The following is a 17,699-nucleotide window of genomic DNA, read 5'->3' on the forward strand; positions in this document are numbered from 1 at the left end:
GACTAATTTATGGTGCATGGTTCGCATCTGGAGGGCACACTTCGCTGCTCGGCTAGCAGTAACTTTGAAGGAAAGCAAACGGTGGCTGTACCACTGCTAATTTAAATTTTCACGCAAGTCCGAGTTTTCGTTCTATTCTTGTCATTTTGCGATTAGCCTATATGGAATTGACGATGAGAAAGTAATCAAACAGCAAATTGTTTACAACGTGTGCATGTTTTCTGCTGTTGTTGCCAGTTATATTGGAAATGTGAATGCATTCTGTCGCCTCGGATGTCAAGACATGAAGGTGAATGTTCGCATTAAAACATAATGAATGTGTTTGAGGATATATAAAACAGTTACAATCTGACTATTGGCCTGTTATATCCTATTTGTTGCATAACAACGGTCCAAGTTCAACTACCAACGACAGTTTTGCTTGACAACGGTAAAATATGCCCAAACGGCTGCAGAAGAATATTTCAGTTCCAGGTGATTAAATCGATAAAAATCAATAAATACAAAAGTAACCATATATAGTCATTGTTGGTAACCCGTTGTATATAAGTGGAATAAACCCCTCCGGGCTGTCCCGGTTATTAGAAAATAATGTAGGCTACTTCAGTGGTAGTATGGGGTTACAGAAGAAAGCATAGGACAGATGGACCGACGACAACGTCGCTTTTTCATACGTCAGTGGGCTAATTTGCCTAATCTTCACGGGACTTTAGACCACGGTGGAAACGCAGACAACAATGGGCTGAAGGAACCTTTTAGTTCCTTGAAAAGTAGTTCCTGGGACTAAAAGTTCCAGGCACTTTTGGTGGAAACGCGGCATTAGTTGTGACTCTTGTTGGCACAATGTTAAACTACAGTATGTTTATTCCATTGAGATACAGTGGTCAGTAAATGTGTGCGCCAATGTTGTCACATCATAATGTCCCCAATCTCATCCTGCAGATTTTCTCCCTGTTGGGATTCTTAGTTAGTGCTACATGGATCAGCATGGCGGCATCAGAGGTGGTCAGCCTGCTGCACACAGTTGGAGTGATTTTCAGCCTTAGTAACACCGTTCTGGGCCTCACCCTGCTGGCCTGGGGCAACAGTATTGGGGGTAATTCTATTCCGTCACACTTTTTTGGCCACAGGGCATGCTTTGCTTGGAGAATTATTTCTAAATAATATATTTGTGTGCATTGTACTCTGTTGATTGAACTTTTTCCCAGAAAATGAATATCCAGATCCAGATAGAAATTTTAATATGAACTATTGAAGTGTGGAGCAGGGCTTTGCAGAAAAAGGGGTCTAATGACTTGAAGGGAACCTCAGGGGGTTCAGTGAAGTTTAAAAAGCTTTCTTTTTAAGAATATTTAACAAATTTCATAAATGCCATATTTTACACTATACTTACATGGCCTGTTTTTTCTTTCTCAGTTTTCCTTTTTGTTTCCTCTGTAAAGCGTCTTTGTGATAATGTCTCTGTAAAAGGCTGTATACAAATAAAATTGAATTGGACTGAATGTATGATGTCCTTTTAGAGACATGCTACCAATTAGTGATTAGTATTGTTAAATAGACACTGCTTTCCAGCCTGTAATGAGCCTTAGATAAAGGTAAAAGACAGTTAACTATTTTGTAGTGGTCAGGTCTTTAGCTCAAATGTTTTTCAGAGGATTAAAACCCCTCATTTAAAGGGCTGCCCCAAGGTGTGTTGCACAACTACTAGTATAATCGCACTTTTGGTTTGACATTCGGTTCTTTATTCATTTGTTTTTATGCACTTATGTATACTCCAAAATGTTCAGTTATCAAAACATTTTCTTTATTTATGTGAACTTATATAAGGATGTTTTGGAATTTAAAAACTGACAGTGCTACAGACAGTTTTTTGGAGATTTAACACACATTTTCTTCCTTTACAACAGGAAGTGCCTGATAAAATTGTAAAGCTGGCAGGTCCTCATAAATTTCTGCAAATACTGTTTCTAAATATCCTTAGTCACACAGAAGAAAATGGTCTGTACCAACTGAAAGCATTTACTAAAACAGTAAAAAGATAGCTGTGCGTAATCCCACATGTGTTATTTATGGTGTTGTCGCTTTTTTTAGTACAGTCTGGCTTGATTGACAATTCATTTATTCAGTAGGTGACAGTATAAACTACTAACGATGTATAACGTGTCTAATTTTTCTTTTGGAATAGCGTTTTATAGGTCAGCCTAACCAAACATTTTCTCATCATCGCATTCACTTAAGCATGTGTAGTAGCAGTAAAAGAAAACTGCACCCGACAAAACGTTATCAATGATTTTCATAATTTCTTGGAAAATATTATTATTATTGAGGACTTCTGTGTATAGCTAAGCCATATGTTTGCTGATAGACCTAGCTGACATCGTTTTCTGGAGTAAGACAGAAGAGGAGACAACTACAACATTGATTTACTGTCTCTATCTACTGAACACAGATAACATTTCATCATCGCTATGTAAGTATTACTGGTCAAAATATTTTGGTTATATATGTTATTTTTTAAATTGAGTGTCTTTAAATAGGTTAGTGGTGTTTTATAAAGAGGATATTTCATACTGTAATGTAAGTGTTCGTTGGTAGCTTAGTAGTGTTTGTGATGCATGCAACAGTGATGGCGTGACAGTTGGAACATTGCCAAAACATGGACAGTTGAATATTGTTTTCATGTCGTCCCATCCCCATACAAAAAATCATTACATACTGTAGAGTACAGAAATACATACAACACAAGGGTTAATTATTACTCAGTTAGGTACTGTATGGCATTGTGTGACAATGTTTCTGCATTATTTTTTAATCTGATATGAATGTTTCATCTTAAACCTTCATAAGGGGCTCATGTATATGCTTTATAATGGACAAAGAATTTTCATCATTTGTTTCTGGACCCCTAGATATTTTAGACCACTGTACTGATGGAAAGCTTGTAATTCCCTATTGAAAATGATGCAACAGTGAGTTTCTTGAATCAAAACAGTTGATTTGTATTGAAATACGTGAATATGTTGTTATTTACGACAATGCATAATTTAGACATTTTGGATAGATTTGGTGATCCTGGGTACACTACTTAGTTTTTGCTTCATAAATCTTCAGTAATTCTACATATCCACCCTTAGATTTTATGAACTTGTGGTCAAGGAGTTTTTTTATCCAGGATATGTATAGTTTAACCTGCTGATATGGGATCTCTCAGTATTTCTTTGTAAACTCATTTGCAAATTCATTTTATATTTTTTGCCTGAACAATTGCATTTGTTGCACTTTATTTCTTCCTAAATTATGAATATAAACTAATCTAATGTAGTATTGTAAATGGTACAAACATATTGCTTCATTTAAACCATTTTTCAAGTCTCTGTGATGCTCACATCTGGAGTTATAAAGCTTTAAATAGGGTACCCCCTAAATGGACAAGGATTGGCCAGATTTTGCATGTGCGCGAACCTATGAACCTCCATGACATAAAAGCAAACCTTTGTGGTGTTTAGGTTGATGTTATTTATTATAATAATAATAATAATAACAATAATAATAATAGTTATTATTTATTTATAGAAATAGTGCCACAAATGCAGTTGTCTAGGCAAAAAATCAAAAATGAATTTGCTCTTTTTAAGTTTGCAATGAAATACTGAGAGATCCCATATATAAAACAGGTTAAACTATACATGTCCTGGATCAAAAACTCCTTGACCACAAGTGTGTAAAATCTATGCAAAAGTACTAAAGATCTATTGCTGTAAATTACAACATAATCACATACTACAAATCAACTGTTTTGACTCAAGAAACTCACTTTTGCATCATTGTCAAGTGGGAATTACAAGCTTTCCATCCATACAGTGGTCTAAAATATTTAGGGGTCCATAAACATATAAAAATCTCTCCAAAAATGAAAAAAATGCTTGTTCATTATAAGCATATACATGAGCCCCTTATGAAGGTTTAAGATGAAACATTGATATCAGATTTTAAAATAACGTAAAAACATTATCACACAATGTGGTAAAGTACCTAAATGTGTAATCGTTCACTCTTGTATGTTTTTCTGCACATACAATACATACAAACAGTATGTAATGTTTTCTTGTATGGGGATGGGATGACATTAAAACAATATTGTTTTGGCAATGTTCTAGCTCGCATCACATCCGGTGCATGAAACACAAAAACTACTAAGCTACCAAAGAACTCTTACGTTACAGTATGAAATATCCTCATTATAAAATACCACTAACTTGTTTAAAGTCACTCAATTTAAAAAATAACGTATTTAACCAAAATATTTTGGGCAGTAATACTTATATAGCGATGATGAAATGGTATTTGTGTTCAGTAGATAGAGACAGAGACAGAGACAGAGGATCAATGCTATAGTTCTCCTGTTCTGATTTAGTCAAGAAAACTGTATCAGCTTGGTCTATCAGCAAACATATGGCTTAGCTAAGCTCAGAAGTAGTCAATAATAATAATAATTTACAAAAAAATACGAAACTGATTGATAACATTTTGCCGGGTGCAGTGTCTGTTACTGCTACTATAGAGTGAATGCATGAAGTGGTGTTGATGCTTCACACTTTTCGATTGCGCAGGTTTATAAAACGCTATTCCAGAAGTAAAATTAGACATGTTATACATAGTTAGTGCTTAATGTTATACTGTCACCTATTGGATAGATTAATTGTCAATCAAGCCAGATTGTACTACAAAGGGCGGCAACACCGTAAACAGAATGTGTGGTATTACACGCAGCTATTTTGGAAGGTACCCAGGCATCACAAATAAGCGTATATTTCACAAACGGATTCTCCAAGACTCTCAAGACTGTCTCGTAAGGGACATCTCTATGTGAGATTACTTGGTAACACAGTGTGTCTGTACTCTATGTCTGAGTTGAGCAATCTTGGAACGCTGGCGTGCCAACCCCTAGGGAGATTGCACGAAGGGGTTAAAAAAGAAAAGGAAAATTCCTGGTGTTTATACACACTGGTTAATAAGAAAACAGGCTGTAAAGGTGGACAACACTGGCTATGCATTCAATGTGTAGAGCCAGTGGTTATGTTGTATAGAGAGAGCATCAGAGCCATCTGTAGTGCACCATTTACCTTAAATGATTAGATGAATAGACTGTTGAATAGAAGTTGGTGTTTGAGCTGTCTGTAACACAGTGCTCCACCACTTTTTAAATTTTAATGTTATCTGGTTCTTAATCTTTTCAGCACATCTTTTTACATATATTTGTACCGGTAAGGGGATAGCCATATTTTTTCAGATAAAAGACAACTTTCTTATGCATAATCTACTGTTATGCAATTATTCTGCTTAATGTTATGTATTTTACAAATATTATAACAATCTCAATTTTACATTAAAAACCTGCACTTACCAAAGAAAACAAATGTGTATGCACATGGCCTGCCATTATTCAGTAACAATAAATCTTATCTACTTTGAATAAAATCTGCATAACAAATTGAGGAATTGGCGAAGACATGAAACAGGACAAATGGTAATTCCTCATTCTTCCTCATTTGGATCCAACACGGGTAATGGGCGTAATAGGTATACTCAGCAATATTTCTAAATTATTCCTAAATGGCTTAATCTTGCACCCCTTTCATAGTAAAAAAAAAAAAAACAACAAAAAAGGGATTTCAGTTGTTTCATTAGTTGCATTGTTCCAAAATTGTAGCACCACTGTTAATGATAGAAACCAGAAGTATTGATGAACAGAAACACGATTCAGCCTAGACCAATTATTGTTTTGTACATATTCATCTACAAAACAATAATTGGTCTACTCCCTTCCTACCTCAGCTGTCTGCTAATTAGAAATTCACATAGTTATCACCTCCGCTCTAGGGACGTGATACTCTTTAAAGTCCCTCGTCCCTCTACTGAATTCAGTAAGATGGGTTTCAGATATTTTGCACCTTACAGCTGGAACAATCTGCAAAATAATTTTAAACTTGACAAATTAATTTCAATTGTGGACTTTAAACATGCAATTCATGACTCTGTGACCAAAGTATGCTCCTGCTTTTAACCTCTTTTAACCTCTTCTCTTTTTTATTATTGTTACACCTCTGTCTCATTCCACATTTGCTGTTTGTACATTTTGTTAGGTGTAAGTCTTGTTGGGTAACTTTGTGTTTCACGTCAGGTCCCCCTTGCAAAAGAGATTTCAATCTCAGTGGGGTTTTCCTGGTTAGATGATGGTTAAATAAAATAAAATAAAATAAATTAATATTTGATTCATATTATTAGAATACATTCTATTCATCATGGTTAGGGAATTGTGCTGGTAATACTCTGTAGTCTAGGGATAATAATGATCGATATTCTCTGGCATGGTATGCTCAAGGAACCATGGCACTGTATATTTTTATTGCAACCGTTATACATATTTTATTGCAATCTGAATTCATCATAGTTTTTAGTAACTGCTGTTCTTGAAGGTATTTGACTTTTTCTGCAGATTGTTTCTCTGACATCACCATTGCACGGCAGGGGTATCCCCGGATGGCCATCTCTGCCTGTTTTGGTGGCATAATCTTCAGTATCCTTTGTATACCCCTTGACATAGACTAAATATCTACTAATGGAAGGTTATTCTGAAAGAGGTTCAGTGTGCATGGCTTAAATCTATTGCTTATTTTATGCAGCCTTTTTTGCTCATCTTTATGAAGGATTTCAATCACTTTGAAGAAAAATGTATTTTTAAAACGTTTGAACAAATATAAGTCCACTTGACTGGTCGTTCTCAGACATGCTCTTTGGTGTTGGGCTGGGGTGCCTGCTGCAGTTATTTAACCACCATCCGGTCCTCATGGTAAGACCCCAACATCCACAAACACAACTGAACATGCATACAAATTAAAGTTGTTGTTTTTGATGACAATGATATTACTCTAAAACACAGTGCCCAAGAGCAACATCTAAGTGTATACAAAATATTAATGAATGCTATAGAAAAATGACAAAGAATTCAAGTGGATCTAAAGATTATTGTGTGTATAGTATTTGGACATGATTAAGAGATGTAGAGGATGTGAGGCTGTTGAATTGTGCCCTCCTTTGCTTGCCTTGACAGCTGGAATTAGAGGGGCTGCTGGGGTGGGTGTTGGCTGGGGCGCTGGGCCTCAGCCTGGTACTCTCCTTCGTGCTGGTCCCCCTACAGCGCTTCCACCTGGGACGGGCCTATGGTGTCTTCCTCCTGCTCTTCTATATTTTTTTCCTTGTGGTAGCACTGCTTACTGAGTTTGGAAAGCTCCACATCAGAGGGGTGTGACAAATCAGAGGGGGCCAAAAGGCACCCACTATCACAGAAACACCAGCTCAAGCCATGTCTCTTAATTGAAAAGGAGCTTGTAATCAGTTCATAGCCAAAAGTGCCCTTGACTGGAGTAGCTCCAAGAATACAGGCTCTCTCGGCTGAAAAGTTATTCAGGTAAATTACAAAAACATGGGGTTGAGGGTTCTGCTGGTTTAGAAGAGTTGTGGATCATACGTGCATGCTATTCCAATTCAATAAAGGGTTGATGAGATTCCTTTCAATGCCTTTTGGCTGGCAAATCTTTAAGTAGTCATGTAGGACTGATCTTTGCCGATGGTTCACAGTTCATATTGGGCTTGATTTCATCTCTATAAAACAGAAGCAAGCTCCTTTCTGTTGTGCCATTAAATAAAAGTTATCACTATAGTACACTATGATGAGACTGTATATTGAAGTAATTTGCATTTGTCTGCTGTTGAGGGAGGGGAGGGGGATTGTGTGTACCCACTTATTTTCTATTCCTTTCAAAAGATCAGCCTGTAGGTTGATTTTACGGATATAACCTGCCAATGAACAGCTCCTAGTGCACAGGTGAATTTTTCTCATTGAAACACAAAACACTACATAAGAGCCAGTCATTCCCTGTGTACTTATGCATTTTCTGAGGAGTGAATCATAGTCAGGTGCAACCAGAGGTATGGTCTTCAAACTTTTGTGCACACCACACGAAGGAAAAAACATGAAAAAACATTTATTATAGGCATGAGATGTACCATGGAGACAGAACTTGCAGTAAAGCCTGTCTTTTCAGTTTTGCAAAAACAAAAACAAATATTGACTCCTCATACATTATTGGTCGGAGTGAATGTACGCAACTCATGAAGCTCCTTTAAACTGTTCCATCATGGAAAATGAGCATTCACTATTAATTCCAGTATGTTTATAGGTTTCAATAAATATGTGTATATTACACAAGTGAAGTTCTTCAGCAACCATTTTGGGTCATCACTGTTCTAGGAATTGTGCGCTAGCAAGTGATTGGTACATGTACATTTACAGTTGCATTGTTTATTCAAAGGGAAAGCAATTGATTTTCATGGGTGTAGACGCCTCAGTTTATTAGCTTAATGGAGATGTAGCATTAAGATTTTACATAATATAACATATTGATAAAAACTCAAGGGAAAGCCAATGATTTTGTTCATGTTAAATTAGCTCCATAACAGTTAAGAGCTCACAACCATGGTTAAATTGTTGAAAACAAAATGGCACTGTTACTCCAAAATCACCCTGGTCAAAATAATGGTCAGTTTTCACTGATACTTTTCTTATTCATGTGTGTGTATTAGTGTATTCGTTTTGGTATATTTGTGCATCTATTTGCATATCTTTTCTTAATGGAAGACTTTTAAATAAAGTTATCCCCCCCATGTCGATATCTACTTGGTTTTCCATTCAGAAAATGTGACAAAAGAACTCAAGCCGCACTTGGTGTTAAAATGTATTCTTAATATTTAATAAACAAATACAGCATACACTTACAGAATAACAAGTGAAAAGTTAAAAAAATTGATTATTCTTAAAACCAGTACATTGTTTCATTATCATGTTCTTGTGGATTTTGTTGGCTGAGACCTTGGTGCTACCTGCTGTAAAATCAGCACCAAAGATGAATAAATATCAGTTGTAGGTGTTGTGCATGTTTTTGAAGTCCATTAATAAGAAACAAGATGGATGCAGAAAGTAGAGGAGAGTCAATGGACCTGCAGTATTTCCAACAGATGTACCACCTTCGGTAGTCAAGTTAATGAGAAGCTGGGGTACAACAATCTGTTCCACTACTACACATATACCTCAGGTAAAGGAGTATTATTGTAGAATTGAGATGGAATGCAAACTGAAATACTTTCCCAATACTCCCCAGCCAAAGTGGAAATAAGAGACAATGAAAGTTTGAAATGCATCAAATTACAATTTGTAAGTTAGCCTGTTTCTGCAGCATGTAGTCTTTACAAAGACGAACCACTTTGCAGCTCACCCTGGCTGTGCTTTGAAAGTTATTGACCTAGAGCAAACCCATGATTTGTCTTCAAGCATTACCTGAAAGTCCTTAAGCACAATGTCCTGACACAGGCAAATCATGGCTTCCACCCTCCCCTGCCTCTGCTTTTCATGAGGGTAAAAAATCAGCCTACATAGCAAGAAGTAAAAACAGAAAATATCCAAGCAGTGTTACTCAACTAGCAGGAATGCATGGCCATATTGTTACCTCAACTCCCCAGCAGGCTTGAACACTCAATCATCCTCTAACATGTATACTGACAGGACTCGCTGATTATGGATTTCGGCGCAGACCACAACTGCAAATCATGTTTGCAGAACTGTTTGCAAAGTATTAAGATGGTGGTGGTGGTGGGTGTTGGGGGGGTTAGTTCATGGTGCTATGCTGTACATCCTGGTAGGCTGACTCCTGGGCAGGGCAGTTCATCAGTGCCTCTGGTTGCTGGTAAGGCTGTAGCGAGCTCTCGTGCGTACTCCTCATACCACTCCTAGAAGAATGTAAATGACACACTGTGTTACCACGTATTCCCACAAAATTAGATCCACTGTGATATGTGCAAATGTGCTACTTCAGTTGAGACTTTAGAGTTTATATTTATTTCAACCACTTAAGAATAGCAAAGGCTGCTGCGTGGCTCATACTGTTCAAGGCATAGTTCCTCAGATGTAGTTTTAAAAATATATAGATTTTTTGAGATATTTTTTATAGACTGTTTCAAACTGACAACAATAACAAATGCTGCTGTGCATACACATCAAACAAAGACCCTCTTAAACTTCCGGTTTACTCAATGCAAACTTTTCCATGCTTTCCCTTCCCTGTAGCCATTGCTTTTTCCTCTGTATTTGAGGGCGAACAAGACTTTTTTTTTTATTAAACCAAGAAAATGGATGACAGAAGGAGGATTTCTTGTACAATTGTAAGTACAGTTTATTTACAGATTTTTGTAGAGTTGATGTCTTTCCTGCTAAGGTTAGGGGTCAGTAGTGGTGACGTACTTTCCAAATCGAACGGAATTACATGTTCTAGCACAGTGTAGTCTTGCAAGTATACCTGGAGGCATGTCCCTGCAGGAACATGAGAACACAGAACAAGTATACAGTTTTGAACACGGCCACAAACATACCGCGTCGTTGTTCATTTCTTAGAGTATATAATATGTGCAGAGACAGCAATGCCAAAAGAAACCTATGGGGAGCACATCAGAACCATCGATCAGTAGACATGCTCAGTTGTATCCTTGATCACATGCCCAATCATGGGAAGCCCATCCCCGTTCTCCATGGATGATAATTAAACGTTTTCATTTCGGCAAGATTGACAACAATGCACTTATGTATCTGAAAAAAGCACCTGCATTCACAGATTGCAAACAATGCTACAATATTGAGAAAACTATTTTTGGACCACATCAAACAATTTATGTCATTAAACCTGACATCAACGAGCTCCTAACTTTTCAGCATCATCAGACAGGAAAAATGAGCTACACAGCCAACCAAATCTTATCTTCGCAGATGAAAACGATAATCATACAAAACCTAACTATTGAGATTTCATGTCGATGTGCACCAACAGCTTATTAGAGTGCCTATGTACAGAGATAGCAAAGCACATTCTACTGAATGTTGTTCATGTAGGCTATGATGGAATCGGCCAAAACAATAAAAGGCCCTAATTAAATGTGTACGGTACAAGGAAACAGGACTAGCTACTATGGGAAACATTACTATAGGCCTGCCATTTTATGAATAAATTAAGCTCAGCTATTAAGTGATTTCTGTAGAAATACCAGCTTCACACGCTGTCCCGGAGTTAGCTACCTAAAAAGGTGTATCCCGAGTTCGAGCCTGAACAATGGGTACAGTTGTAAGCAGCATAAACAAGCATTTTGACAAAATGGCTTGCATATCACAAATGTACCAACACTGAACAATGTTTATGGAATAACTCTGATTAAGTTTAGCTGACATGTTGCAGCATTCTTAACCAATCAGCATATTGAATAATATTGCATTTAAAAGAACAGGACAATAAATACTTAACAGGCTATTATTCCAAGGCACTCTTCTTCAGAAGTTCTTCTTATGTTTTAAAATACCTTTTATTAATATTGCAGCATGCCATGGGGAAACATGAAGGGAACCTATGCGTTTCAGCCTTAGGCTCTTGGTTTTATAATCCTGTTGTGTAGGGGATGCTAGCAGGCCAGATTAATTTAAGAATGAATTAATTCATTTGTCACAGGTGACTTATGGCAGCACTGTAATTATGACTGCAAACAGTGTAGGCAATGTGGCTAATGCAGTTTTTCCTTTCTGCCTAATTTTAATCTTAATTATCAAGGATCACTGAAATATTCCACGATCTTCAGCTTAATCATAATCGTTTTAACCACTTAGCACAAACCCCCTAGTGGTTGGCACGCCGGCATGCCTAGATTGTTCAACTCAGACATTCATTGCTCTTGCAACTAAAGTATGAGTTGAAAACAGAAATACTTTTGTTTCAATATTGTCTATCTGGGCATTCATAAAAATATTCTTTCACCACTCAAAAATCGTATTCCGAGGCCGTCTGGGTAGTGTAGAGGTGTAAGCACCAGCCTACCACCGCAGAGACCTGGGTTCCATCCCCGGTAGTGGTACTTCCAGCCAGCTTGGTCAGACGTTCCTACGAACACAATTGACAGTGTTCGCGGGTGGGAAGCCGGTGAGGGTATGAGTCCTGATCATTGCATTAGCGACTCCTACTGGTTGGTCGGGCGCCTGTTGAGCAGGGAGGGGATCTGGGGGAGATAGCGTGAACCTCCGCACGCGTTACGCTCTCCCAGTGAAACTCCTCGCTGTCAGGTGAAAAGAAGCGGTTGGCGACTCCACATGTATCGGAGGAGGCATGTGGTAGTCTACACCCTCCCCAGACCAACAGAAGGATAGCGCATCAACCAGGACCGTGATTCACACGGGGAATGGGAGAAAAATGAAAAATCGTATTCCATCATAGCAACAAGATAAACCCAACAATAGCCCTAAGACTGGGGTGGGGAACCTCAGGCCTCTGAGCCATTGGATCAGGCCCGTGAGGTGATTTCATGAATGCAATTTCATCAATAGGTTAGACAAAAAACAAAAAAATATTGCCGACGCCGTTCAGGCTACTTTTATTTTCTAACATAGACCGTATAAACTGCAGCCAGCCAGTGGAACGGACAGTCCTGATTGGGCTATCAACACTAAATGTAAAGTTTGAATTTAATTGTGATTGGTTGTGTTTTGCGAGCACGAAGGTTGCTACATTACATTTCGTCCCCTTCTTTAAAATGGCTACTGCAAAGGAGAAAAATTGATGGGGAATGTTGAGCTTTCCAAGAAAAATGGACAAACGATTATTTTTTTGTTGAAGTAGAAGCCTGTGTGCTTGGTTTGTGGGGATGCGATAGCTGTAATGAAGAAGGCCAATTTGAAGCGTCATTACAGCACGAAACATGCAAAACTCAATGAGTTGCGAGGACAAATGCGACTGGATGAAATCAAAGCTCTCCGGCGGGGTTTGGATGCACAATAACCCGCTTTCACGAGACCTCGTCGTGAGGAATACAATGCAACTAGGGCAAGTTATGTGGTGAGTGAGCTAATAGCCAAAAAGCTGAGGCCTCATGCAGAGGGAGAGTTCGTAAAAGAGTGTATCGTTGATACTGCAGAGTTACTAGTTCCAGACAAAGTTAAATTGTTTCAGAGTGTTAGTTTGTCTCAAAGAACCATGTCAGATCGAATTACTGACATTGCACAAGATATTGAAAAAACGCTGAAAAGCTCAGCAAGTGACTTCGAATTTTTCTCTCTGGCTTGTGATGAAACAACGGACATCACCAGCACCGCCCAACTGGCCATTTTCGTTTGTGGGATTACCACCGACTTTGAAGTGTGAGAGGAACTTCTGTCTTTAGAGGTCATGTATGACACAAGGTGAGGATGTGTTTGAGAAAGTTGTTTCGGCAATGAACAAGCTTGAGCTACCATTTGACAAGTGGCCGACAGATGGAGCCCTAGCTATGGTTGGCTTGCAAGAAGGGTTAATTGCATTTATCAAAAAAGAAATTAATCGTCTCAGTCTTGATCCAACTGATTTAATTATATGCCATTGCATTATTCATCAGGAGGATCTGTGTGCGCAGTCCCTGCGATTCAACAACGTGATGTCAACAGTAGTGCCATGCATTAACTTTATCGAGAGAGAGCTAAACAGCCGCCAGTTTAAGGAGCTACTGAAGAAACTTGAATCAGAGTACGGGGATCTGGTGTACTATTGCGAAGTTCGATGGCTGAGCCGAGGGAACATGCTCAAGAGGTTTTATGAATTGCGGGATGAGGCCAAAAAATTCATGGAGACGAAGGGGAAACCTGTCACGGAACTCAGCGATAGCACATAGCTGTGTGATTTAGCCTTCATGGTTGACATTACGCGCTATCTATCTGAACTTAACGTGAAACTGCAAGGCCCCAACTAGCTTCTCAGTTTTCTGATATCAAACGTGAAATCATTTGAGGCGAAATTGAAGCTGTGGCAAGTGCAACTGGAAAAGGGGAACACTGTGCATTTCCCGACTCTGCAGTGACAAAAGCCTGCGACGACATCTGAATATGGGGGTGAGTGTGCAAAACTCAATTTTTGAAATTTGGCGAGCGGTTTCAAACAAGTAAACAACAGGAGTTAAACATCTTTGCTACACCCTTTAACGTCGAACCAGCTCATGTGCCCGACAGCTTACAGCACAAAATTATCAAGCTGTAAAGCAACGATGAGCTCAAAGCTAGGTACTACAACCTCCCCCTGCTTGAGTTCTATAAACTTTATGTGAGCGCCAATGATTTTCCCTTGCTGAGGAGACATGCATTGAAGTTTGCATCTGTGTTCGGGACGACTTGCTGCTATGAGCAGTTCTTTTCCAAACTGACCTTTGCAAAGACTCGCTTGCGCTGGGACTAAATTTTTAATAAATATACAACCATACCATTGGTTTTACGCGTATAGATGTCCCTTTTGAGACTGACTGGTCATATATTGTCTTGGATAATCAGTTTGGGAAATATACGTGCATTTGTGATACCTTCCAAAATAGCTGTGCGTAATACCACACATGTTGTTTACAGTGTTGTCACCCTTTTTACTACAGTCTGGCTTGATCAACAATTAATCAATCCAATAGGTGACAGAATAAGCTTTCTAACGATATATAACGTCTAATTTTGCTTTTGGAATAGTATTTTATAGCTCAACATAACCAAAAGTTTTCTCATAATTCCATTCACTTACGCATTCACTCTGTGGCAATAAAAGACACTGCACCCAACAAAATGTCATCAATGATTTTCATAATTTATTGGAAAATATTATTATTATTGAGGACTTCTCTGAGCATAGCTAAGCCATATGTTTGCTGATAGACCTAGCTGACATCGTTTTCTGAAGTAAGACAGAACAGGAGAGAACGGCAGGATTGATTTACTGTCTCTGTCTATCTACTGAACACAGATAACATTTCCCCATCGTTATGTAAGTATTACTGCTCAAAATATTTCGGTTATATACATTATTTTTTTTAATTGAGTGTCTTTAAATAGGTTAGTGATATTTTATAATTAGGATATTTCACACTGTAATGTAAGTGTTCGTTAGTAGCTCAGTAATTTTTGTGTTTCATGCACCAGATATGGCGTGAAAGTTGGAACACTGCCAAAATGTGGTGGACGGTTGAATATTGTTTTCATGTCGTCTCATCCCCATACAAGAAAATTACATACTCTAGAGTAATTACTCTATAATTACTTATGTTACAGTCGAGTGCTACTGAATGTTTGTATTGTTCAGAAAAGTTAGCTAGCTACAGTACTACTGTTCTACCATCTAGCTAGCTGGCTGGGGCTAGTAAGAAAGCTTGATAGCTAACATGGGGAACTTTTGATGATAGTTATTTAGTTAGCTAGCAAACCACAACTTCTCACTGCATTTCAGTCTTGCTAGCTCCATAAGTACGCACATACCTAACTAATGTAATGTATAGTCAAGTGTCGCCGAAATCTTCTATAAAAATACTGACTGCCTTATTTATTACGTTATCTTACAGAAATGTTAGAAACCACGAGAAATGGCCTTGTCATAATGAGTCACTTGTTTTCTTCCAAAAAATCCTGTAGCTATGCAGCACACGAACACACAAAGTCACACAAACGTCAGTCAATTTGAAAGCTTTCTCAGAGCGAACCCCCGTGGGTTAACGTCATTGCTCAGTGTTTATCGGTTTACAGTCATCATTCACGTTTAGGTAATCAGTGTGCATGCTGTGGTGCCAAAAGCCCCACAGTCAAACATGGCAGTCTTCATGCGCAAATCAGCGGCTCCCATAGGAATCCAGGGGTCAGCTTTCGGTTCTCAACCTCAGCACCAGATGTAATGTTGCTCTCAAGTGTTATCAATGATTTTCGCTCAAAACGTCAGTTTCCCCATTTGATTTTTGACAACAAAAATAAAATACTTCCACTCAAATACTGATATTAACCCCATGCATTATATTGGAAAGATTTTTTCAAGGTAAAACTTCACTTGTTTCATTTTTTTCTCCAGAACCACAGACACAAAACTGTGGGTACAGCTAAATAGCTTGCTTGCTAGTTGTTAGCTAACAGTTGTGAGGTTCGCTAGCTAAGGATGATTACCTTTGTGTTTTCACGTTGTGCATAATAATAAAAATTTCAAATGCTTTGAAGTGAATAATATTTCACAGCACTCCTGCTAACTAAACAGTTCAATAAATAGCTGTTTAACTAAACAGTTTTAACTAAAATTCTAGCAACTAGCAGCTCATTTTTCATCTCGATAGCACATTAGCTATACACGTTCTCTAAACTTTCTGCCATAAACACACCTTTAGAAATGCTTTGGCTGCTCTTTCCGAGGTATATTTATATGCTTTATAAATTTTATTCATTTTTGGAGAGATTTTGGATACGATTCTGGACCCCTACCTATTATAGACCACTGTACTGACGGAAAGCTTGTAATTCCCACTTGAAAATGATGCAACAGTGAGTTTCTTAAGTCAAAATAGTTGATTTGTAGTGAAATACATGATTATGTTGTGATTTACAGCAATGCATACACTGGGTACACTGCTTACTTTTTGCTTTAGCAGTTCTACATATCCACCATTAGATTTTACGCACTAGTATCAAGGGGTTTTTGATCCAGAACATGTATGGTTTAACCTGGTCTCAGTATTTCATTGTAAACTAAAAAAGCAAATTCATTTTTGCTTTCTTTGCCTACACAATTGCATTTGTGGCACTTTATTTCTTCATAATTTACGAATATAAACTAATCTAAGTTAATCTGTAATGGTACAAATGTCTTGCTTCATTTAAGCCATTTTTCAAGTCTCTGTGATGCTCATACCTGGAGTTATAAAGCTATAAATAGGGTACCCCCCTAAATGGGCAAGGATTGGCCAGATTTGGCATATGTGCAAAGGGGTTAAGTAGATACAGTAGAAACGCCACAGCGGTCAAATTGACCGTTGTCACTAAGAAAATCAATAAAATAAGAAAATTTGATTAATTGCATAAAAAAAGTTTCATGCATGAATCATTTTAAATTCATTGAATGACTTAATGCATTAATGTTGATAGCCCAATTTTTTAAATTTTTTATTTGGTGCTCAATGTGGGCATAAGCACATCAAATTCCCACCCCAGTCTGTATTTGCCATCATCACAGTTGCAGCTGCATACGTGTGAACGTCACTGCCGATTTAAGAGTGCAGACATCCACAGTTTTCTTCTGAAACATCATTTCATCAGCTGCTTCTTTTCACATCAGAGACTAAAGTTAAATTCACATAGAGTGGAGTTGGAGGAAGATCTTTCATATGCGGCTTTAGCATGAAGTCCATGTCCAATCAACCAGTGGGGAATCGCTAGATAGCAATGAACGTGGACCCCTATTTGACTGAACCCTCCCATACCCCGGTCGACACGATCCCCAAATGCGCATCGCCCTACGGTCCGGATTCGATCCAAGCGAGACATCCAGCAGCCTTGACAACCTTAATTTTCAGGTGAAGAAATAAAACAGTACCAGAGGTTCACATCCAGCAAATTATAAATACTTCATGCACATGGAGGAGTTACTAGGATGTCGTTCTTTAGCACTGACTAAAAGACCTAAACAGAATGTTCACCTAACCGTGTATGCAGAAAACAGATTGGGTTATTCTCTCATGTTGCATGTAAATGCCATATTCTGAATATGACCCAAATCAGTATTAGAACCATTATTCAGAATATAGTG

The 17,699-nt window shown here is 38.1% G+C and overlaps 2 protein-coding genes across 12 annotated transcripts in view; one reads left to right on the forward strand and one right to left on the reverse strand.

Annotated features, from left to right (window-relative positions):
* slc8b1 (solute carrier family 8 member B1) overlaps nucleotides 1–8,724 on the forward strand; it is a 56,517-nt gene extending 47,793 nt beyond the window's left edge. For all 5 annotated transcript variants that reach the window (XM_064297691.1, XM_064297694.1, XM_064297695.1 and 2 more), the window contains 4 exons: nucleotides 943–1,096; nucleotides 6,497–6,577; nucleotides 6,786–6,850; nucleotides 7,112–8,724. In XM_064297691.1, coding sequence (XP_064153761.1) covers nucleotides 943–1,096; nucleotides 6,497–6,577; nucleotides 6,786–6,850; nucleotides 7,112–7,309 — 498 coding nt within the window. In that variant the 3' untranslated portion in view covers nucleotides 7,310–8,724. The remainder of the gene's footprint in view (nucleotides 1–942; nucleotides 1,097–6,496; nucleotides 6,578–6,785; nucleotides 6,851–7,111) is intronic.
* Nucleotides 8,725–8,788: 64 nt separating this feature from the next.
* LOC135233784 (two pore channel protein 1-like) overlaps nucleotides 8,789–17,699 on the reverse strand; it is a 134,712-nt gene continuing 125,801 nt past the window's right edge. For 4 of the 7 annotated variants that reach the window (XM_064297662.1, XM_064297660.1, XM_064297663.1 and 1 more), the window contains exon 28: nucleotides 8,789–9,843. In XM_064297662.1, coding sequence (XP_064153732.1) covers nucleotides 9,736–9,843 — 108 coding nt within the window. In that variant the 3' untranslated portion in view covers nucleotides 8,789–9,735. Of the gene's footprint in view, nucleotides 9,844–10,294; nucleotides 10,424–17,373; nucleotides 17,455–17,699 lie in introns of all 7 variants that reach the window. The other 3 variants (XR_010323936.1, XM_064297665.1, XM_064297664.1) reach the window with 3 other exon arrangements.

Source organism: Anguilla rostrata, chromosome 10, assembly GCF_018555375.3.
Source record: "Anguilla rostrata isolate EN2019 chromosome 10, ASM1855537v3, whole genome shotgun sequence".
Taxonomy (NCBI): domain Eukaryota; kingdom Metazoa; phylum Chordata; class Actinopteri; order Anguilliformes; family Anguillidae; genus Anguilla; species Anguilla rostrata.